Below are 24,666 nucleotides of genomic sequence, written 5' to 3'. Positions count from 1 at the left end.
GGGTCCAGTGGAAGAGCTTAGAGTGTCCATAAACACCATTTTAACTCAGTATTTCTTAAACCAGGGCTGGTAGGACCAAGAAAGAAGTTAAAGTCTATATTTATCTGCAATCCTGGAAAGGATATATTTACTTTGGCCAGAGATCTGAGCTTGAAATCCAATGACAACTACAGGGTACCCTGGGTTCCTTGTACAGTTTTAATTAACTCCACTCCTTTATCTGTGTTGCAACAGATTTATTCAACAAACATTAGCTGTACTTACAATAAACTGGATGCTCTGCTGAGCTTCATTTCAAGAATGTTTCACAAGGTCACAGAAAGTAAACCAAACCATGGAAACTCATAAAAGAACTAAAACTACCTAAGGACAAAGAGCCAGAGGCAAACAGCACAATGTGGACTAAGTCCTGTCAATACCTTAAGTCTGTTATGAAACAACCAAGAAAAAAGTGACTGAGGCCCCACATAGGTGAAGCTTTCATACATGCAACCATTAATAACTAAAGTAAATCTTTAGGGGCTCAAAAAATTTACCCAGCAAAGAAACAGGATGTAGACTGAAATATGTAGCAGGTGAAGGCTTTTAAGCTGCTGGAGAGCATGGGAGCATTTGAAAAGGACAGGGACTGGGGGAATACCTGGGAAGGAACAAACAAGTCCAGTATCAGGAAGCCAATATGCATCTTAAATATAGCATAAAGACAGGAAATAGGGGCTGATGATATGACTTAGAGTAGGAAGATGCTTGCTGTCAAAACTGATGATCTGAGTTCAATCGCTAGGATCCACATGATGAGAAGAGAGAATTAAGTCTTGTATATTTTCCTCTCACCCCTACATGTGTTCCAAAACATGTGTGTACATGCATGAGCACATGCACATAGAAACACACACACACACACACACAAATTTTATTTGATGACTGTCATTATGATTGGAGTGAAGTAGAATCTAATAGAATTCTGAATTTCCCCTTTGAGAAAACTGAAAATTTTATATATATTTAATGGCAATGTGTATATCTTCTATTGAGAGACATTCAATTTACTTGCCTATTTTCTGAGTCATTTTGGTTTATGATGTTTAATTTTTGAGTTTTTTTTTTATATAATGGATACATATATAATTTCCTCGAGTATATGCTACTACATGCTTCCCTTCACTCTAATGACTATTTCCTTTGCTATTCAAAATTTTTTCCTGTACATGCAATCTCATATGCCAATATTGTTTTTTTGTTTTTGTTTTTATTGCTTCAGCTACTGAAGTGCTTTTCAGAAAGTCCCTGTCTATACCAATCTCTGAATGAATTTTCTCCCATTTCTCTGAAAATTTGAAACCTTCAAGTTTCATAGAATTTATTCTGACTTATTATAAATAGGGTGTAATTATTATGCTTAGGGAAAAAGTTTCATTGTTGTGCATATGGAGATTCTGTTTTCCTGGCACAGTTCTGAGGCACACAGGCATAGGTAGCATCTTTATAACCCAAGGCTCTACTTGGCTGGGGCTATACCTACACCTCTTTTCTAATAATGCCCCTGGTAGTCTAGGACTTTCACCTGTGTACAGGCTTCTCTCTGAACAGTGCAACAAGTAACCTATTAGCAATCCAGGAACCTCACCTGCAAATAGCTACACACTCCCCAAAGAATAATGCAGTGATCCTCCCAACAGCAACTATCAAACCTAGACAAATTGTTTTTAGCCTTAATCTGGTTGTTCTGTGTAGGAAGAGAAAAGATCCAAACTAGCCTAAGATACTTAGGGTATGTGTTTAGTAAGACAAACTCTGTCCTCTAAGAGGACTTTTAGGGAGAATCTCCTGTTTGCCAGCTTTACCTATACTTACCTAGTGGTTTGTCTTAGTTAGGGTTTCTATTGCTTCAATGAATGAAACACCATGACCAAAAGACAACTTAGAGATGAAAGAGTTTATTTGGCTTGTACCTCCATATTGCTGTTCATTATTAAAGGAAGTCAGGATAGGAACTCAAACCAGGGCAGGATCATGAAGGCAGGAACTGATACAGAAACCATAAAAGGGCTTATTGCCTACCTTCTCATGGATTGCTCAGCCTATCTTATTATAAAACCCAGGATCATAAGACCAAAGGTGGCACCACCAACAATAGACTGGGCCTTTCCCCACTGATCACTAAGTAAGGAAATGTTTCACAGCTGTATCTCATGGAGGCATTTTCTCAAATGAGGCTCCTTTCTCTCTGATGACTTTAGCTTGTATCAAGTTGGCACAAACCCGCCAGTGCAGCAGAGGAGAATCAAAGTTGAAAAACAAATCAATGAAATCAGAAACATGATGTCAGTAGAAGAAATCAACAAAATCAAGAGCCAGTTCCATTGAAATTCTAATTTGCAATACTCTAACTGGGTTGACAATGAAGTCAAGGGTAAGAATACAATTTAATATTGGAAAAAATAGCCATTGCTACATTTACATGGGCATTTAAAGAACTAAAAGAAATACTATGAACAACTATGAACACTGCCTACAATTTTAAAGATGTAGGTGACAAGGAACTATTCTTTGAAGTATGCAATCTGCACAGAACATGAGACAAAGCAGGAATCTGAACAGGACTATATCTGTCAAAAAAATGGATTTACTAGTTAATAAAGTCACCAAATAGAAAAAAATCAACAGGTACATAAGACATCACAAATGAAACTGCCTGAATAGCTAATGAAAATATTGTACTAATTCTCTCTAGCATAGAAACTCTAGGAATACCTCATTGTTGGGAGCCAACTCCTAGCAGAAAGTGGCTATAATCTTTGCAGCCATGTACCCTGACAAGAGATTTGTTTTTCAACAGCCTACAACAGCTAAGCATACTCTGATAAATATCTTGTTTTTCCCACATATCTTGTTTTGTTGTTTAGTGCCCCCAGCTGCAAGGCACACATGGTATCCACACCTAGTGTATAAATACACCATATTTCCCTTCAATAAATGAGACTTGAAACTTGATCAGAACCTCTGTCTTGTCTTCATTCTTCATGTCTCTTCCCCTTAATCCCCACTCACTCTCTAGACCCTGACCTGCTAACAGAAGCAGCAGTTCCTGCCAGGACATTTTTGGCACTCAACAAGAGGCAGCAAGAAAGAGAGACCATTATTGGAAGAATGGTCGACTGAAAATTCAGAAGGTGATCATGAATCTGCCGTGTACAGAAAAGTACGTCATGATAATTAAAATGGGGCAAGAAACAAGTCAGCCTGTACTCAACTCTCTGTTTTTGTTTTGTTGTTTGCTGCTCACGTGTGTTAATTGTCTGCTTTTGTTTTCTTGTTTGAATGTTGTCTTTCATGTTCAAAATAAAAAGAAACATATATGCCCAAAATTAGAATCCAAAATACAACCAAAGGTTCATGACAAATTGTCCGAGCCAGACTGTGGCAACCTAGAGGAAGGGGAAGTCAAAATTAAGACCCTAAATGGCCCTCTTCCCAAAGGCTCTCTCCCAGTGTGCCTCTGCCTCCAAGTGCTCCCACTATGAAGATGGTGGTTGTAGATGCCAGAAAGGAATTACAGGAAAAAATATCTTTTCTTAAACAACAAATTTCTCTTATTAAACAACAAATAGAGTTAGAGGAACAGTATCAGGACTTAATTAATCAGCTATAAAAATTAAAGACAGGGAAGAGGTCTCTAGAGGGCAAGGAAAATCCCCTGGCTCCTTGTGTTTCTCAACCCAGAGTCGAAAGGCAGTCCTAGTTCTCTAGCTTTAGTTTAGCCACAGATCAGCCAGAGGAGAAAGACACTGAAGCCTTCCCTGTATCAGAGACCAGAGATGCTCAAGGAGTTGCTTGGAGACATTGCACAGGGTTTAATTTTCAAATTATTAAAGAATTTTAAAATGCAGTATCACAATACGGTAACACTGTTCCCTTTACTATTGCAATTTTAGAGTCTGCCACAGATGAGTGGCTGACTCCTGGTGATTGGAATTTGTTAGTGAGAGCAGTTCTTAGCAGTGGTGACCATCTTATTTAGAAATCAGAGTATCATGAAAATTGTAAAGAGAGCTAGGAGAAAGATTCAGGTAGGCAATGATTGGTCCTTTGATGCCTTAGTAGGAGAAGGATAATTTGCTTCTAGTGATAACCAGATGCACTATGACCCAAGCTTATTTGCTCAAATTCAAAATGCAGCCATAAAGGCTTGGTATAAACTTTTGGCAAAGGGAGACCCTGGTGCATCTTTGACAGCAGTCAGACAAGGGCCTGATGAACAATTTTCTGATTTTGTTCATCAATTAATGACAATAGCAGGGAGAATTTTTGGTAATGCAGAGGCAGGTATAGATTATGTGAAACAACTTGCATATGAAAATGCCAATCCTGCCTACCAAGCGGCCATTAGACCCTACAGGAAAAAAGACAGACCTTATTGGGCATATCAGATTCTGTTCTGACATAGGACCCTTCTGCCGACAGGGCTTAGCTATGGGGGCTGCCATGCAAGGACAATCAGTAAGAGATTTTTTGGCAAGTAGAGACAAAAAGGCCTGTTTTAAATGTGGCAAGCCTGGACACTTTGCAAGAGATTTCAAGGCAGAAAATGAGTTAACCCAGAGACAGCCCAGAAAACAGTCTGGACTCTGCCCACTTTGCAAATGTGGAAGGCATTGGGCTAGTGAATGTAGGTCCAAAAGAGAAGCACAAGAAAACATCCTTTCCCATAATTAGGGAAATGGGAATAGGGACCAGCTCCAGGCCCCGAACCAACACAAGCCAAAACAGGCTTATAGAACAGTTAGTTTTATACCAGCAAATAACGATCCCTTTCTGAACTTAGTCAAGCAACACCAGGAAGCGCAGGACTGGACCTCAGTGCTGCCACTCATACAGTATTATCCCCATAAATGGGACCTCAGGCCTTACCCACTGAAGTGTTTGGACCACTCTATCCAATGTGTTTAGCCTGATAGTGGGAAGAAGTAGTGCAACTATGTAGAGACTACAAATTTTTCCTGGAGTTATAGACAATGATTATCAAGGTGAGATTAAGGTAATGGCCAAGGCAATTCAGAATATAGTCACCATTCCTACAGGAAAGAGGATAGCTCAACTATTGTTACTTTCATTGTTTTCTACTAATCACAAATAAGTATTAATGTTCATTTTCATTAGAGACCTGTCTGCTCCGGACAGCTTCCTATATTGAATTCTAAGAAGAAATTGAGCATCCTTGGAATTACTCCAGTTGTGGTGAGACAGCCACTAGGCAAGAATTGCCACTTTCCTTCTACAGACAAATTACTTTCCAGAAAAGGACACACTTGCAGAATAGCCGACTGATTATATCTGCCTAGACAGAGTAATCAGCCCTTAATAATTCTGCAGCACTAAGGTCTGTCAGATGATCCTGGGCCAGAAGGCAGAAGAACAGATGCTCCAACGTTTTGCAGTAGAGTGAGTGTCCAGGTGGTCAGAGGTCTCTATAAATTGGCTAAGTTTTAGAAACTACGATTTGTGCTTCCCACAATTATAGTTAACTCAGACATTCTGGATTTCTGATGGGGTTGAAAACATATAGCTATTGACCTTAAGAGAAAAGATTTGAGTGGATGGTCGTCAGCTGACATTCATCCTAAAGCCATGTTCAGAACTAAATGTTCTAGTTAGAATAGATGACAGAGGAGCTGGTTAGTCAACAAAAGGATGGACTGGGTATTAGGACTATCCTGTACCTCACTGGTACAAATTGGCATAATTATGCTCTAATTGTATTTTGAGAGAAAAGTTTCATTTTAACAGGAAGGGTGATGTGTTGGAGGAGCTAAGGTAGGAGGATTACTGAGAGAAAGAAAAGGAGTAAGAAGAGGAGAAGAAGAAGGAGAGGAGAAGCCAGGTGATGAAAGAGAGAAAGAGGGAGGAGACAGGGAGGCAGACACTCATGTATCTCCACCAGTCAAAAGTAGTTGTTATATCTAGGTTGGTCAGTGGGTTACACCTCTGATTGAACAATTCCAAACTTATAAAGCCTATGATTAACATTTTTTTTAAAAAAAATGTATAAATGCAAAAAGTAAAAGGGGGCATGGGATAGGGGTTTCCTAAGGGGGGTGGGGGGAATGGGGATAGGGGATGCCATCTGAAGTGTAAATAAAATATCTAATAAAAAAAAAAGAGTCCTAAGAGAGGGGATCAAAGCTTTGTTTCCTCTGATGCATGCTGGGTACAGCCTATAGTTAAACAAAAACCTATGATAACACTATGGCTGGATGGAAAGGCATTCCAAGTCTTGGTTAATACAGGAGCTGATGTGACTATCCTAAAACAAAATGATTGACCTGCCACCTGGCCTCTGACTCCAACCTTAACCAATTTAAGTCCTATTGGCTAAAGTCAAAACCCACGACAAAGCTCTAAGGTGCTGATGTGAAAAGATAAAAAAGGAAATACAGGAAATATACAACCCTATGTCATCTCAGGCCTTCCCATTAATGTCTGGGGCTGAGATCTGTTATCCCAGTTGGGACTGATTATGTGCAGCCCTAATGAAGTAATCATGGCTCAAATGATAAACTCTGGATTTTCCCCCAGGGAAAGGATTAGGAAAGAGTGAAGATGAAATTATTCATCCTATTGAGGTCCATGGTAACACTGGAAAAAAATTCTTGGGGTATTTTTGATGGGGCTACTGATTCAGGTGCACCCCTTGGGCATTGTGTGGATCCCATCACCTGGAAGAGGGACTCACCTGTCTGGGTGGATCATTGGTCCCTAACCTCTGAAAAATTACAAGTTGCCCAGTTGCTAGTGCAGAAGCAATTACAGGCAAGACATTTAGAAGAGAGTAACTCTCCCCGGAATACCCTGATATTTGTCATTAGGAAAAAGTCAGGAAAGTGGAGATTGTTGCAAGACTTGAGGCCTGTTAAAGTAACCATGATTTGAATGGGAGCCTTACAACCTGGGCTGCCCACACTGGTGGCCAAACCTTTAGGTTATTATAAAATAGTTAGAGATTTAAAAGGCTGTTTCTTTACTATCCCCTTGCATCCAAATGATAGAAAGCACTTTGCTTTCAGTGTTCCCACTATAAACTTTAGAGAACCTATGAAAAGATATCAATGGAAGATCTTGCCTCAGGGTATGGCTAACAATCCTACCTTGTGCCAAAAATTTGTGGCTTCTGCAATAGATGGTGTTAGAACCACATGGAAGCAAATCTACATGATTCATTTCATGGATGATATTTTAATAGCAGGAAAAGATGGAAAACAGGTACTCCAGTGCTTTGATAATCTTAGAACAGCTTTACAGACTGCAGGGTTACAAATAGCACCAGAAAAGGTACAATTACAAGATCTGTATACTCATTTAGGATTTCAGATTAATGGTCCATGTATTATTAACAAAAGGCCACCTTGAGAACTGATTCCCTTAAGACACTTAATGATTTTCAAAAACTATTGGGAGATATTGATTGGCTATGACCATATTTGAAACTCACAACAGGAGAATTGAAGCCTCTGTTTGATATTCTCAAAAGAGATCCTGACTCAAAGTCTGACAGGGCTCTAACAGAGGAGGGTAGAAAAGCCTTACAGAAGGCAGAGAGTGCTATTTCATCCCAATTTGTAACTCATATTAATTATTTTCAGCCTTTATATTTTCTTATTCTTAACACTAAACTAACTCCTACTGCAGTTTTTTTGGCAAACTGCACTCTTGTGGGTTCATCTTCCCTCATCCACTAAGAAGGTTCTTTATCCATACTATGCAGCTGTAGCTGATATGATTATGTTAGGCAGAGATAATAGTCAAAAATATTTTGGAAAAGATCCTGATGTAATAGTACAACCTTATAGCAGGCATCAGGTTGACTGGCTTATGCAGAGTTCTGAAGTTTGGCATATTGCATGTGCCTCATTTGGTGGTCAGATAGATAATCATTATTCAGCAGATAAGTTGGTTCAGTTTTGTAATCACCATGCATTCATTTTTCCATCTCATTCTACACATGCACCTATAAAGGAAGCATTGCTAATTTTCACTGATGGTTCCTCATCAGGAACAGCTGCTTGTGCCTTTAAAGACTAAGTAGTCTCCTTTGCTACATCATCTGTGTCAGCTCAGTTGGTTGAATTACATGCTGTTATTGCTGTATTTCAAGCATTTCCAAATTAAACCATTAATATTTACACAGGTAACTCATATATAGCTCAGTCTATTCCTCTGTTAGAAACTGCTGCACAAATAAAGAATTCCTCAGAAGCACCTGATTTGTTTTTACAGTGCTAACAATTAATTTTGAGGAGAAAGGGTAAATTCATTATAGGACACCTGAGACCCCACACTGGGCTACCAGGTCCTCTCTCTGAGGGAAACACCAAGGCAGATCTAGCCACTTGTGTAACTGCAGTGACTTTATTAGATCCACCATCTAACTTGGATCAGCCATAAAGGCTTATGAGTTACATCACCTTAATTCTAAAACTTTAAAAGTCATGTTTAAAATTACCAGAGAACAAACTAGACAAATTGTCAAACAATGTCAATCATTTGTTACACTTTTACCTATTCCTCATTTGGGTGTAAATCCAAAAGGACTGATACCAAACAGTCTCTGGCAAATGGATGTTACTCATTTTAATGAATTTGGAAATCAGAAATGTATACATGTATGTGTAGATACATACAGTGGCTTCATTTATGCGATGTTACAAACTGGAGAAGCAAGCAAACATGTGATCACTCATATTGTACTAATTCTCTCTAGTATAGAAACTCTAGGAATACCTCACTGTATTGGGCATTCCTAAACAGATAAAGACTGACAATGGTCCAGATTATACAAGCTCCATTTTCTACCAATTCTGTGAAAAATTGGAAATACTACATGAAACGGGTATTCCATATAATCCACAGGGCCAAGGTATGGTAGAAAGGGCACATCAAACCATTAAATGTCAATTTGAAAAAATTAATAATGGGAAATGATACCCTACCAAGGGATCCCCCAGAAATATCCTTCATCACACATTCTTTATTTTAAATTTTTTAACTTTGGATTCTGAAGGAAAATCTGCTGCAGGTAAATTCTGGAACCCTGATACCAAAAAGAATTTTGCAACAGTCCTCTGGAAAGACCCATTAAGTGGAACCTGGAATGGGCCAGATCCAGTTCTTATCTAGGGAAGAGGTTCTGTCTGCATATATTCACAAATGGCAGATGCCACACACTGGCTGCCAGAGAGACTGATGGCTTTTGTACAACAACAGATAGACGCTATTCAAATGAAACCCATACAGGTCCATTATTACAGGCTGGAAGTAGGGGATTCTAAAACCTCTGTCATCAAGACTAATGAGGATTAACTCCTAACTTACTTGCTAAGCCGTATAGTCAATGATGGGTAAGAGAACACTTCAAGACATTCACACCTAAAAAGGGAGGCCTCACCATCCTAAGACAGAAGCTCAAACAATGGCTGTTGAGTATCCAAAGATGAAAAAGGGAGGCTGGGGTTCTTTGTTCTGACCTAAGACAGGCACAGTTTCCATAAGTTTTCTCAGCCTTCCCTTTTGAAAAAAATTTAAAAAGGGGGACCTGTTGGGAGCTGACTCCTAGCAGTAAATGGCTATCAGCTTTGGAGCCATCTCGAGCCATACACCCTGACAAGAGATTTGTTTTTCAACAGCCTACAACAGCTCAGCACACTCTGATAAATATCTTGTTTTCCCCAGATATCTTGTTTTGCTGTTTAGTGCCCCCAGCTGCAAGGCACATGTGGTATCCATGCTTAGTGTATAAATACACAAGATTTCCCTTCAATAAATGAGACTTAGACTTGATCAGAACCTTTGTCTTGGTCTCCATTCTTTGCTTCACTTCCCCTTCATTCCCACTCTTTCTCTTGCTAGACCCTGACCCGTGGACCAGAGCAGCAGCTCGGATCAGGACACTTCACCTTTTATCCTATTAGGTCATCATTATCCACATTTCTAAAATTGACAAAGACATTATAAGATAAAAGAAGGGCTGAGAATAGCATCACATTACAGTAATCAGTACAGCTACTTTAGAGGACAGCTAAACAATTTCTCATAAAATATTCTCACCATAGAATTACATTCTGGCATTTGGTCAAGGACATTAAAATTTGTATCTACACAAAACTGTGCCCAGATGAGTTGTGTACAGCAAATTTATTTATAATTTTTAATACGTATAAGCAACTGTGATGTTTCCTAATACACATAAAACTAAATGGGATATCAGCAGAATATTAATTACCACAAATAAATGTGCTATAAAATGTGCTATATCATTTTTAAAAAATGTTCCAAAGACCCAAGCTCAAGCCAGGTTCATTGACTATAGCCACTCTGATAAGGCTGAATTCAGTCATATGACATCCTCTATAGGTGTAACTGTAGGTTGTAACAGGATTATTGATTGCCCTGGTTTGGGAAAATAGATAATATGGCAGAGCAAATAGATTTTTTAAATACAAAGAATTATTTACATCATTATATGTGTGTTTAATTTCATAGAAGGCTTACTTCTCTAAAGAGAACACAAATCTCAATGAGCAAATTTCAAAAGTCAACATGTATACATCAGTTTTTTTTTCAAAGAAGTACTACTCATCTTTCTAAATGGGTGTTTAAAGGAGGTAAAAATTCATACATGCTGTGGAAAGAGTATGGACAATATTTTTGTTCTTCACTCACACTACTCTAGAAATAAAATTGGGAACAAAGTCAGAATGGGAGAGTTTCATCTTTGTCTTATTTTGTTTTGAGGTGATCATACAATACGTTTGTACTATTAAAATGCCTATTATAGTACAGACATATACAAATCTCAAAAGTAGACATAGCAAGTAGTAAGCTCTCTGCAACCTAATTAGCTTGAGGCAAAGATTTACAAAAGTATGTCGTCACTGTGATTCAAAGCACATTACTTTGTGACTTCATTATACACTTCACTCTTAGACATCTGTACCCACTAGATCTGTGGATACAGTCAGGACTGTGAGTTGTGTGCATAGGCTTATGTGCAAACCTGAGAAGTGATTTATGCTGAATGATTTGTTATGAAAATAATTTTTTAGATACATGGAAAAAACAGCAGTAACTGATCAAATAATGAAGTTTTACTTCTCATAGAATATTTTAGGTGTTAATATTATATAAATCCAGTTACTTTTGTAATAAGGGACAGAGTTGAGAATATGGGCTCTAAAATAAGACTGCCTCAGACCATTCTTTGCTCCTAACTCTGGTGGTTTAGATGAGAATGTTCCCCATAGTCTCATATATTTGAATTCTTGGGTCCCAGTCAGTGATATGTTTAGGAAAGATTAGGAGGTATAGCCTAGCTGGAGTAGGTATGGCCTTCTTGGATTAGATATGTCACTAGGAGTGTGTTTTGATATTTTAAAAGTCCATATCAGGCTCTCCCCTGCCCCACCCCCCACCATGTGTGTGTGTGTGTGTGTGTGTGTGTGTGTGTCTGTCTGTCTGTCTGTGTGTCTGTGTGTCTGTGTAGCTGTGTGTTTCTGTGTCTTTTTTCTCTCTCTACCTGATACCTGTAAAGCTTTTAGGTACTACTACAGTGCTGTGCCCATCTGCCTCCTGTTATGGTAACCATGAACTAACATTATAAACTTGAAGCAAGCTTCCAATTAAATGCTTTTCAAAATAACAGTTGCTTTGAATATGGAGTCTCTTCACAACAGGAGAACAGTAACTAACATGACAATTACAAGCTTTGAGACTTGGGATGGCTTGGGGTTTTTTGGCTTGTTTCCTGTTTGTTTGTTTGTTTGTTTTATCAACTTGGCACAAGTTAGAATGACTAGAAAGAGAAACCTCATTTGAGAAAGTGTTTCTATGCGATTGCTTATAAGAAAGTTTATATGACATTATCCTGATAAATGATTGACTTAGTGTAAGCCATGCGGAACAAGCCAGTAACACTCTTCCATGGTCTCTGCTTCAGTTATAACTCCAGGTTCTTGCCCTGCTAAATTCTGCCTCAGTGCTAGACTAACCTGCAAGTGTAAAATGAAATAAATCTTTTCTTCCCAAAATTTATTTTGATCATATCTTTGGAACAGCAATAGAAATCCAAGTTAACAAGAATTAAGAAAAACCATCTTCTCTGGGTGTATATTAGGCTTCTTTTATTGTTTATAAAATAGAGATAATAATATCAGGCTGGTGAAATTTTTCTAAGGATCAAGTCCATTAGCAGAAACAAACAGTATAGTAGAGCCTGGCATGCAGTAAATGTACAATAAGGGTTAGTCATTATTACTAGTGTTTTTTTCTGTCTTTTTAATTAGATAATGTGCTTTGCATAAATATTTAACTCCTATTCTGGTTCTGTTCTCTAGAATTTCTGCAAAAGTTATCACTTTACAATAATGCATGGAAATAAATTTACTATTATGCAACATAATGCCCCAGAGACACATTGTTATTTTATCTTTTTTTTTTTTTTTTTTTTCAGATCTGAGGACCGCACCCAGGGCGTGTGCTTGTTAGGCAAGGGCACTACCACTGAGCTGAACTCCCAGCCCCCAGAGATACATTGTAACTCAGCATAATATCCTAGAGATGCATTGTAATACAGCATAATAGCCCAGAGATACGTTGTAACACAGCATAATACCCCAGATATATATTGTCATTGCACTGTGTTGACCAGTACTTTTCCAGAACTTCCCTTCTGCTTAAACATTATTCAGATATTTCATCAGAACAGACTTTACCAGAAGTCACTCAAAACAAACACATTTCATGTTCTTTGGACAAAGTTAAAATGGACTGGTTCTATTACAACATTCTTGCCACTGAGTATTAGCTGTGCTGTCTGCATTCTAGGTAAGGAATTTAAAATGCTAGAGAAAGACAACCATGGTTGATGTCATGTCCTTCACAAGATGTTGAGGCTTTATCTTGGGTGCAAGAGTTTTTGTTTTTTATTTTTTTTATAAGGAAGGTGATTTGGATTAGCTTGTCTCCACTTTACTGACTTGGCTTCTTTGTGTCACTCTTGCCCTTTTTCTTGTGTGTGGAGTCACCTGTGCCATTACTTACCCATAATTTTTGTGACAGAACAAAGGGTAATATTATTGCATTTTCAGACAAGAAAAGAAGGAAAGGACTGTAGTAAGCCTTTGAATATGTCTTTCTGCCATGTCATTTTATTAATGACAATTTCTCTCTCATCAGACTATGTTCTTTTGTTATCAGAATTTTAACAATTACTATGAAAATGTTAAGGAAAGAATAATTCAACAGTTTGAGATTATAAAATGGCTTTTAGACATGAGTCTAGATTTTTAGTTTGATTCCAAGAATATTTTACATAGCACATATATCCTTTGTTTAACACTTATAGTTATCTCTTGGACCATCAACAATCAGAGCAGATATCAAAATATCCTAATTTTCCAATGTCAATAAATACTCAAACACCTGAAATACACAAAAGAAAAACGTTACTCAAATTTTAAAACACTTAAATCAAGATGTAGATGATGTTGTGAAAGTTTTATATGTCAGTGAAAATTCTAATGTGAAACATATTGCTCTTTTAATTAACTGAATTCTTCCTTTACTAATTTTAGTTTGAAAATTTGACATTCATCCTACCCTAAATCCATCACAGTGCCTTGTCTTCTCTGGTTTTGAAGCTTGGGCTTCTGCAGCTTTGCTTGAATGCTGAGTTTGGTCCATGATTGAACAGTGGTTGTGATGAGAATGTCTGCAATCACTGTTGATAAATACTTCTTTTGAAATGGCCACCTGCCCTGGGAGAAAAGATGCCATTTATTTTATGTTAACAATATAACTTAGAAATGAGAAAAGCCATAATGTCAACCCCAACTATTCTGTCACTGATATCTATTAAGAGCTTAGGTCTCAAGCACTGAACTAGGTAAATGCTGTATGCAAAATTGAGAAATAAAACACAGTGTCCTAACCTCAGGGAAATTTTTAAATTGAGATTGGTAAATTTTTTAAAGGAAATGTTAAATCAGTAAGTTAAATAAGATTGATTTATATTTTAAATCAACAAAAGAATTAAATTATAGGAACTACGATTTTGATATTGCTCTACATGTCTAGGTTATATGGCCTAAGAAAGAAAATTGTGCATTAAATTTTTTTAAAAATTTTTTAAAGTTCCAAAATGAGCTTTACATATAGCAGATACTCAAAATAAACAGAAACAAAAATACATTCTATGACTTACAACAAGAACTGTATAAGATGGCTTCACAGAAGGGTAGATTTGAGTCATCTTAATTATCTATAGACAAGGAGAAACGTAAACATGACTCGTAGATCTGCCTATTGTACAGTATGTTTCCTTTATAGTAAATGTTCAGTTGATTGCAATTACTTATGTTAGTGACAATCTGTAAATTTGATTAGAATGCAGAATTAGTAAACTTCTAAACTCCAATTCTAGAGGACACATCAGGACAGATTCCTGGCCACTTTTTGTCACAACAGTTTAACCAACACATAAAAAAAAACCAGAGTATGAAATGCTAGATCAAGCCAGCCTGGAAGTTATTTAACATTTATATATTTAACATTTATACCCACTCTCTCTCTCTCTCTCTCTCTCTCTCTCTCTCTCTCTCTCTCTCTCTCTCTCACACACACACACACACACACACACACACACACACACACAAATTTTTGGTCTTAATCAGGTACTTTTGCATGAACAATCCTGCATAGGATTTTGCCATATTCAAAGGAGTGACCTTGGTAACCAAATAAAAAGGCCACCAAAGTGCAGACTATTTACAAAAACAACTGAGAGCAGATCACATGTTGACACTCCAATGACATATTATGACCTCGCCTCCTATAATTTTCACTATTAACTCACCTATGCCCTCCACTGACAACCCAAGCTTTCTGGCATTTGGCCCATGCTGGCCATCAGCCACAAAGCACCAGCAGCCTTGGTGTCATGAATAAGAAATTTGCTTAAGCACAATCTATGAATAATGAGGGATGACTGTGTACATTAGTCATTAATTTTCCTTTTGTGTGTGTGTGTGTGTGTGTGTGTGTGTGTGTGTAGTCTTCTATGTGCAAGCACATGCTGATGCATGTGGGTATATGTATGTGTCTGTGTACATATTCAACTATATGCAGATGCATATGTGTGTGTGCATATGTGTGTGTATGTGTGTGTGTGTGTGCATGCACGAGTGCATGTGAAGTCAGAAGACAATCTCAGATGTTGGGTTTTTTGTTGTTGTTGTTGTTTTTAATGGTGATTTTTAGCAGCCTGAAACTCACTAAGTAAACTAGGGTAGCTGGCCAGAGAGCCCCAGGGATCTACATGTTTCATCCAGGAAGCTCTGGGATTATAAGCACATACCATCACACCCAGATTTTTTTTAAAATATGGGTTCTATGGAATAATTTTATGTCCTGTGAATGCAGGTTTAGTACTTTTCCATTTGAGCAATCTCCTTACCACTATGCATTTTGAAATCTATTGCTATTACAATATTATATAACACTTGGTTATTGCTGTACTTGGTGGTATACAACTGCAATCCCAGCAGTTGTGTGGAATAGGAGTAGGTCTGGCAATTCAAGGCCAGCTTTAGCAATGTATAAAAAGTTCTAGTCCAGTCTGACTATAATCTGTGTGAAAAAGCAATGTATTTACAATATATATGTATTATTATATATATATATATTACAATACATATATATATTGTAAATACAAAATTTTACACACACACATATCATATGAGTCAACAAATATGGAGGTATCATCACTCATATAAATGTGAAATATATATATATCATAAAAATGATGCCTGTTTATAAATAAACTCCAGTCATTCCAACTTCTTCATAAGTTTCTGCCAATCTAGTACCCACCCACTTTGTTTCAGCTACCTGATAGAGACAGGAGCCAAGAATCAATCATATGTTTTGTTGAGGTTGTAATAAGTATACCAACAATTTCTCATACATGTCTTTGTTCAGTATTAAACATGTATGAATCAACAAAATATTGAGGTATCATCACTCATATAAATGTGAATAAATATAAACATATGTAGACCACAAAAGTGATGCCTGTGTATAAATAAATGAACTCCAGTCACTCCAATTTCTTCACAAGTTTCTGCCAATCTTGTACCCAGCCACTTCATTTTAGCTCTCAGGTGGGGGCAGGAGCCAAGAATCAATCATATGTTGTGTTGAGGTTGTAATAAGTATACCAACATTTTCTCATGCATGTCTTTGTTCAGTATTAAACATTAGAAAACAGCTTTTACTAAGTAATGTCAAGTAGGCATGGCTTGTGTAGTAGAGTGTCTTTTTTGCTTTACACATAACTTCCATATATATTCCCAAACTCCTGAGGACAGCTGTCTCAGCCTTTTCATTCTTCAGTGGATTAACTTCCTATTCTCCATCCTTGCCTGCCTGCCCATGTGCACTCTACCTGGCCTTAGAAACTTTCAGGGATCCCTGTACCATACAAAATGCAATTTACGGTCTCCATTTGGTGTCTTCACAGTCTACACCCAGCTCTTGTTTAAAGTTTTATTTTCAATTCACTCACAGAGAGTCCTCACACATGGAGTCCTGTTTCAAGAGGAACACTGCCCACCCTTTGGAAGTTTCTTCCTAACCTGAAGTATTCCTCAGCTCAAGGTTTTCCATCTTCCCCAAGCATCTCTTTTCAGTGTTGTATTTTCCTGCACTGAAACAATCACTCCATGTCTCATATTCATGGAGTAAATATACCAGTGAAGCATCACATTCTCTATTTCCATCTGTTCTCAGACCAACTAACTGTGTATACTTCTAAAACTTGTGGGGAGGATAAGCAACAAAAGTTTGGAAAGAAAACTTGTTACCTGTTTCTCATAGACATTAAGCTGCGTACTATGAATAACCTGGACGTGAGACGATCAGTCTGGATTTTATTCATATGATAAAATATATCTGTTTATACTCTGGGAATTGAAGCTTTATTTGGAGGTATGGAATGTGTTGGGTTTTTGGTTCTAAATGACTTAAATAATATTTCAAACAAGGAATGTTTACAGATGACCACAGACATCTGAATGTACAATGCCAATCTTCCCTGAGGAGAATGTGTCTTCTCAGATAGATTGCAGGGAAGCAGTGGCAGCCTCTGCTTCTATGTGTCTGCATTTATTATTCATGGGTCACAGGAATGCAACACAGACAAGGAGCCATCTGCCCAAGGAATCAAGGAGAAAAAGAGAAACAGGACACACCTACACCTGTCCTGAAGAATTGGGGACTCTGGAGCCCCATCTTATTTTGACAATAACCATTTGCTTATCAACTTTGCAAACAGGAGAAGAAAAGAAGCATTCCTGGGGATCCCCTTGTGCTGGCAGCTATGATTTTAAAATCTGATAGGAGATAAAGCCATCAGGAAAACTCTTCACTTCCCTCCATCTGAGTCACACAGAAGTTGGCATCTGAGGGAGAGCAGAGTCTGCCCAGAGACTGTGAAGCCCTGCCTGTTCCTATTTATCATCTAACTCAGCAACACCTTTCTTCCAGGTCAGAGGAAGTTGAGAGAGAGAGAGAGAGAGAGAGAGAGAGAGAGAGAGAGAGAGAGAGAGAGAGAGAGTCAATTCTTCATTCTGTGTTGTTGATAAAACAATTCTCCATAGTGAATGTTAAGGAGGTAACCCATGGCCCACTCTCCCAGACTAGAAGTTCAATTTTCCTAAACAGAACTGGAAATTGATTTTCAAACCCTATTTCAAATTATCCATTACTTGCTATAATTTGGGGCTGTGGAAACCTGAGCCACATCTGTTGCCTGAAGGGATTGGTAACAGGTCCTGAGAGCTGCCCAAAAGAGCCAAGCCACACAACTTATACCATTTTATGCCAGGCACCACGAGCACTCCCAGATATTTCCTCTGCATTGAGAAGAAACATTGAAGAACTGATCAAAATAGTCACAAAGCATCTTACCTGGACTCAGGCTTCTACAGCAAGTGTGGCATGTCCAACCTGTACCTGCTCTGAGAGTCCCACTTTAAAGCCTCTCAGCTTTTTTTCAGTTCACTGATGATTAACTATCTCTTCAGGTCACTCTCCTACACAAATAGAAAAAAAAGAAATGGAAAAAAAAAAAGAAGCAAACAAAGATCTAGGTAGGAATTCAATTTGCTCCAGGCACCTGTGTTTTAAAGATTGCATTTAAAACTTCTCAGAATGTATACATTATCTTTTTATACATTGTATTATTCCAGTGCTAAAATAACAAGTTTCAATTTTTGAAGCAACTTGAAGCTTTCATCCACTCCTATTGGTCACACATTAGTTTCTTTGTGAATATGAACACAACATATTACCAGTGGCACTTAAATCTCTTCCCAATGGAAAAGCACTCAGTGTAATTCTGAAAAAGAATCCAAGTCAATTCATGTCCAAAAGAAAACTGACACCATTGCTCATAACCTGGGTAGAGTTCTTTAAAGTATTTTATTTACTTATAAAATTATTTTATCATAATGCTATCAAAAATGTTAAAATATCACACAGCTGTATTAAGGAAGCTTCTGAAATAATCACTGTCAGTGTATAGTTATTTCATCTCTTTGGTTAGATGTATGCCTAGGTACTTATTTTTTATACCTATTACGAGTAGAACTTCTTTTCATGAGGATACAGTGTTGTCATGTATGAAGGCCAATCGTTTTTATATTGATTTTAAATCCCGAGTCTCTATTTTAGGTGCTGATCAGACCTATGAGTTGGCTAGTAAACTCCAGAGGATCTTAAATCATGCAATTCACAAATAGAAATGATTTGACAGTTTTCTTTCCCAGTTTCATATCTTTAATGACTTCCACTTGCCCAGTTGCTACAGCTAAGGCTTTGGCAACTGGTTGAATAAAAGAAGGCAGAGTGGTCATTTTTCTCTTGTGCCTGATTGTAGAAGAAACACTTGCAGTTTGTTTCCATTTAATTTAGCTCTAGATTTTCTGTCTTTAGCCTTTATTGTTCTGAGGCATGCTTGATCTATTCCTGTATCCAGAGGATGTTTATTCATACAGATATCATGTGAGACCACTCTGATGAAGTCTTGCCTCATCAACCAAGAGAACAGAGCCAAAAGGGAGGATTAGAGACAAAACCACCCTGATGGTCAAGCCATCCTGATAGCAGAGAGAGAAGTAAAAAGCAATTCAAAGAAAACCTGCAAAATGTATTGGTTATTGACCAGCTGTGTCCTTCATAGCCTAGTTAAACATAGCCCAACAGAAATAATTGCCTGACTGTAGCCAACAAGTTTAAAGGCTAAACAACGTGTTCAGTTAGGTTTAATCAAGTTTTACTGTTGCTAACATCTGTCTATGCTAAAGTATAAAAGTGTGTGCTTCAGAAATTCAGGGTTCTTCTTTCTGCAAGATTGGAGTGACCTGGATGCTTCAGAATAAATTTTCCTCTTGCTGATTACATCAATCCTGGTCTAGGTGTCAATGTGCACTGCATATCCGGAAGTTGAGACTTTCAGGTCCAACATTTTGGTTCCCTGACCAGGAACCTCAGTGTATGGGGCCGAGGACTCGAAAAATTAGAAAAAGACTCTCAAGTACTGCAATACTCTGTGTTCTGTTGTTTCAGTCTGTCTGAGATTGTCTTGTCTTCTCTATTCTGAGTGCCTTCTGATTTTGGCACTAGAAAGTGTCTTTGGTTCTGAACATTGATATAGTTCCTGGATGTCTGTAGTTGTGGGACATGGGCAAGGTGGGGAGACATGCCAGGACACCTGTCCCATCAGGAGACTAGAAGACACTCCAGACTTTCTCTGGGAGGTCGAGACTGAGGGGGTTCTCCTCCATCCTTAGGTGGCATGTTAGAGACCTCCACCACTTAGATCTAATTCAGTTCTACTTCTGTGGTGCTCTGGCTTGTTAGAAAAGTCTGTAATTGTTCTGTTTTTGTTTTTGTTGTTGTTGTTGTTGTTGTTGTTGTTGTTGTTGTTGTTCTGTTGTGTGTAGACTGGGACTGACACTTTCCTTAGACCGAGGAGAGACTAGAGGATGCTTCAGATCCCCAGAGGGGGTCAGGAGGACCCTGCTCCTTTTAGAACCTGTTAGATTTGGTCTAGCATGAGCTTGCCATGTTGCCTGGCTACTGGATTCTTCAACTGGTGGTTTTCCTATGTACTGATTGTCTCTCTGTGTGTCACATCTAGACCCACCCAGGGCTGGAATAAAAATTGTATAGCTGTCTGTGTAACCTGGTGTCTGCACCTGTGGCAGGGGCAAGCTGTCTATATTGATTGTCTTTCTCTGTGTTCTTAGAATTTGATTGATGTTATTTTGGATTGAATCTACCATGCTAAACATCCTAATTAACTATTAGAAGAAAGTTTTAAAAGGGGCTAAAGCAGTTGTCCACTCTCCTGCTGTGTTAACAAAAGAAAAAAAACAAAGGCTGTTTCAGATCCCTCTTAAGAACAGAAGAAAATCAGGAAACATCCTGCTTTCTTTCTGGCTTCTACTGGAGAGATCCTCAGTACTGCTTTCTCTGTTTATTGTCTGTCCTTTGAGACCCAATCTGTCCACTTGTGTCAATTCTGTCTTTGTTTCCTTGTTTAAATGATTGTCATTCTATGTTTCATGTTCAAAAAAAAAAGTGGTTAAAACTTCTGGCTATCCACCCCTTGATTTAGTTTAAAACTTGCTTGAAAGGCATTCTCAATTTACACAACAAAAGCTGATAAGTTACCCTACATTTGTAAGAGTCAAGCTGAGTGAGAAAAACCCTGCCTATGCTGATTATTTACATAAGCTACTTTTAAAGTGGCCAACATCTTTTTGGCTTCTAAGATAAGAAAGATCATAGTTGTTTTTCCTTAAAAAATCTCTATGACATTGTTCAATTGGGTTCAACAAGTAATAAGGTGCTTTTCTCTTAAAATAACAACTAAAAAAAGTAAAAAATATATATATATTTTTTTAGTCTAAATATTTAAAATGTGTAACCACTTCATTTTTTGTTTCTGACTGGTTTTAAAAATATAACTATGCTCTACAGGTCTTGGTTATAGATTGTTGGCCTATAATTTATTAGATATGATTAAAAATTTACAACTTGGATAACAGAAAGCTGGCTTAAAACTGATAACTCCAGGTTAGAGTCGTTCAGAAACCAGACATATAAAAGATAAGATTTAGGTGTGGACCCCGTATTCCACAGGAGACATCCTGGAGGCTCCAGGGATCCCACAACCTTAGGGAGAAAGCCCACATACTGCCCCAAGCCCATAGCTGGGTGCTGGGAGCCCTTAGATTCCAGCGGATACCCAAACACCCGCCCCTGCAGAATAGCACTCCCCTTGCACCCTTTCCCCCGGATCTGAGGCCTAGACCAGACCTCTGCCCTGTCTGCTCTTGTGTGGACTCTGGATTCTGCCCCAGACATTCTGGAAGGTCCACTCAACCCAGAGCCGCAGAGGAACAATTGAACTTTAGAGCATCAGACAACATATCATGAGATATCCTAGAAGAGCCACTACACTCAGATCAGTGGGCACCTTATCCTGAGACATCCTAGAGGAGACACTGCACCCAGAACAGCAGACACCTAGCTGGACTGCTACCTTGGAGACACCATATCCTGAGGCATCCTAGGGGTACCACTGTACTCAGTGCAGCTGGAGAAGATCACAGAGAAACCTGGATCCCAAGAAGATCAGACACAAGCAAGATAACTGGGAAGCCAGGCTTCAGTCAGAGACAGCAAGTACTGGCAGCACTAGAGTTAACCAGATGGTGAAAAGAAAGTGCAAGAACATAAGCAACAGAATCCAAAGTTACATGGCATCATCAGAACCCAGTTCCCCCATCATAGCAAGCCTTGAACACCCCATCACACCAGAAAAGCAGGATTCAGAATTAAAATCACTTCTCATGACGATGATAGAGGACTTTAAGAAAAACATAAATAACACTCTCAAAAAACTTAAGGAGAACACTGTTAGACAAATAGAAACCCTTAAAGAGGAAACACAAAAATCCCTTAAGAAATTGCAAGAAAACAAAACCAAAGAGGAGAAGGAATTAAACAAAACCATCCAGGATCTAAAAATGGAAGTAGAAAAAATAAAGAAATCACAATGGGGACAATACCCTGGAGATAGAAAACCTAAAAAAAGGATCAGGAGTCATAGACACAAATATCACCAACAGAATACAAGAGATAGAAGAGAGAATCTCATGTGCAAAAGATACCACGGAAAACATTGACACAACTGTCAAAGAATATGCAAAATACAAAAAGCTACTAACCCAAAATATACAGGAAATCCAAGACACAATGAGAAGACCAAACCTAAGGATAACATGTATAGATAAGGGGAAGACTCCCAACTTAAAGGACCAGTAAATATCCTCAACAAAATTATAGAGGAGAACTTTCCTAACCTAAAGAAAGAGATGTCCATAAATATACAAAAAGCCTACAGAACTCCAAATAGTTTAGACCAGAAAAGAAATACTTCCTGCCACATAATAATCAAAACATCAAATGTACAAAATAAAGAAAAAATACTAAAAGCAGTAAGGGAAAAAGGCAAAGTAACATATAAAGGCAGACCTATAAGAATTACACCAGTCTTCTTACCAGAGACCATAAAAGCCAGAAGCTCCTGGACTGATATCATACAGACCCTAAAATAACACAAATGCCAGCCCAGACTACTATACCCAGCAAAACTGGCAATCATTATTGATGGAGAAACCAAAATATTCCATGACAAATCCAAATTTACACAATATCTCACCAAAATCCAGCACTTCAAAGGATAATTGGTGGAAATCTCCAACACAAGGAGGGAAACTACAACCTAGAAAAAGCAAGAAAGTAATCTTCCAACAACCCTAAAAGAAAGTAGCTATACAAACATATCTCCACTGCCAATAACAAAGATAACAGGAAACAACATTCATTTTTCCTTAATATCTCTTAATATCAATGAACTCAATTCTCCAATAAAAAGACATAGACTATCAGACTGGATACGTAATCAGGACCCATCATTTTGCTGCATACAGGAAATGCACCTTTGTGAAAAAGACAGACACTACCTCAGAGTAAAAGGTTGGAAAACAATCTTACAAGCAAATGGTCCCAAGAAACAAGCGGGAGTATTGATTCTAATATCAAATAAAATCATTTTTCAACCAAAAGTAATCAAAAAAGATAAAGAAGGACACTTCATATTCATCAAAGGAAAAATGTACAAAGAGGAACTCGCAATTCTTAACATCTATGCCCCAAATGCAAGGGCACCCACACACATAAAAGAAACTTTACTAAAGCTTAAAGTATACATTGCACCCTACACAATAATAGTGGGAGATTTCAACACCCCACTCTCAGCTATGGACAGATCATGGAAACAGAAACTAAACCGAGACACAATGAAACTAACAGAAGTTATGAACCAATTGGACTTAACTGACATCTATAGAACATTTCATCCTAAAAAAAAGAATAGACCTTCTTCTCAGCACCTCATGGTACCTTCTCCAAAATAGACCATATAATTGGTCACAAAACAGGCCTCAACAGATACAAAAAGATTGAAATAATCCCTTATACCTTATCAGACCACCATGGACTAAGACACGTCTTTGACATGGACAAAAACAATGAAAAGCCCACATACACTTGGAAACTGAACAATGCTCTACTCAATGATAAGTTGGTCAAGGAAGAAATAAAGAAAGAAATTAAAGACTTTTTATAATTAAATGAAAATGAGGACACATCATATCAAAACTTGTGGGACTCCCTGAAAACAGTACTAAGAGGAAAAATCATAGCTCTAAGTGCCCACAAAAAGAAAATGGAAAGGGCATACATTAACAACTTGACAGCACACCTGAAAGCATTAGAACAAAAAGAAGCTAATATACCCAAGAGGAGTAGATGGCAGAAAATAATCAAACACAGGTCTGAAATCAACCAACTTGAATCAAAAAGAACTATACAAAATATTAACAAATCTAGGAGCTGGTTCTTTGAGAAAATCAACAAGATAGACAAACCCGTAGCCAGACTAACCAAAGGGCGCAGAGACAGTACTCAAATTAATAAAATCAGAACTGAAAAGGGAGACATAACAGAAACAGAGGAAATTTAAAAAATCATCAGATCCTACTACAAAGGCCTATACTCAACAAAATTGGAAAATCTGGATGAAATGGACAATTTTCTAGATAGATACCAGGTACCAAAGTTAAACAAGGAACAGATAAACCATCTGAACAGTAGCATATCCCCTAAAGAAATAAAAGCAGTCGTAAAAAATTTCCCCACCAAAAAATGTCCAGGGCCAGTCGGTTTCAGTGCAGAACTCTATCAGACCTTAAAGGAAGAATTAATAGCAATCCTCTTCAAGGTATTCCATTGAATAGAAACAGAAGGAACACTACCCAATTCGTTCTATGAAGCTACCATTACACTCATACCTAAACCACAGAAAGACCCAACAAAAAAAGAGAACTACAGACCAATCTCTCTTATGAATATTGATGCAAAAATACTCAATAGAATTCTCGCAAACCGAATCCAACAACACATCAAAACAATTATCCATCA

The 24,666-nt window shown here is 37.9% G+C and overlaps 2 protein-coding genes across 5 annotated transcripts in view; one reads left to right on the top strand and one right to left on the bottom strand.

Moving 5' to 3' along the window:
- Window positions 1-18,139, bottom strand: part of LOC117715178 (solute carrier organic anion transporter family member 1B2) — a 55,954-nt gene extending 37,815 nt beyond the window's left edge. Inside the window, exons 1-3 of one of the 4 annotated variants that reach the window (XM_076940761.1) lie at window positions 18,019-18,096; window positions 14,255-14,311; window positions 13,651-13,808 (exon numbers count right to left, since the gene is read on the bottom strand). In XM_076940761.1, the coding sequence (XP_076796876.1) occupies window positions 13,651-13,734 (84 nt within the window). In that variant the 5' untranslated portion in view covers window positions 13,735-13,808; window positions 14,255-14,311; window positions 18,019-18,096. Of the gene's footprint in view, window positions 1-13,650; window positions 13,809-14,254; window positions 14,312-18,018 lie in introns of those variants that run through there. The other 3 variants (XM_076940759.1, XM_076940762.1, XM_034511851.2) reach the window with 3 other exon arrangements.
- The window catches only part of LOC117715179 (solute carrier organic anion transporter family member 1A4-like), a 116,993-nt gene that overhangs the window by 69,549 nt on the left and 22,778 nt on the right, over window positions 1-24,666 (top strand). The window lies entirely within an intron of this gene.

Source organism: Arvicanthis niloticus, chromosome 9 (genome assembly GCF_011762505.2).
Source record: "Arvicanthis niloticus isolate mArvNil1 chromosome 9, mArvNil1.pat.X, whole genome shotgun sequence".
Taxonomy (NCBI): domain Eukaryota; kingdom Metazoa; phylum Chordata; class Mammalia; order Rodentia; family Muridae; genus Arvicanthis; species Arvicanthis niloticus.
This window is presented reverse-complemented; position numbering and strand designations above follow the sequence as displayed.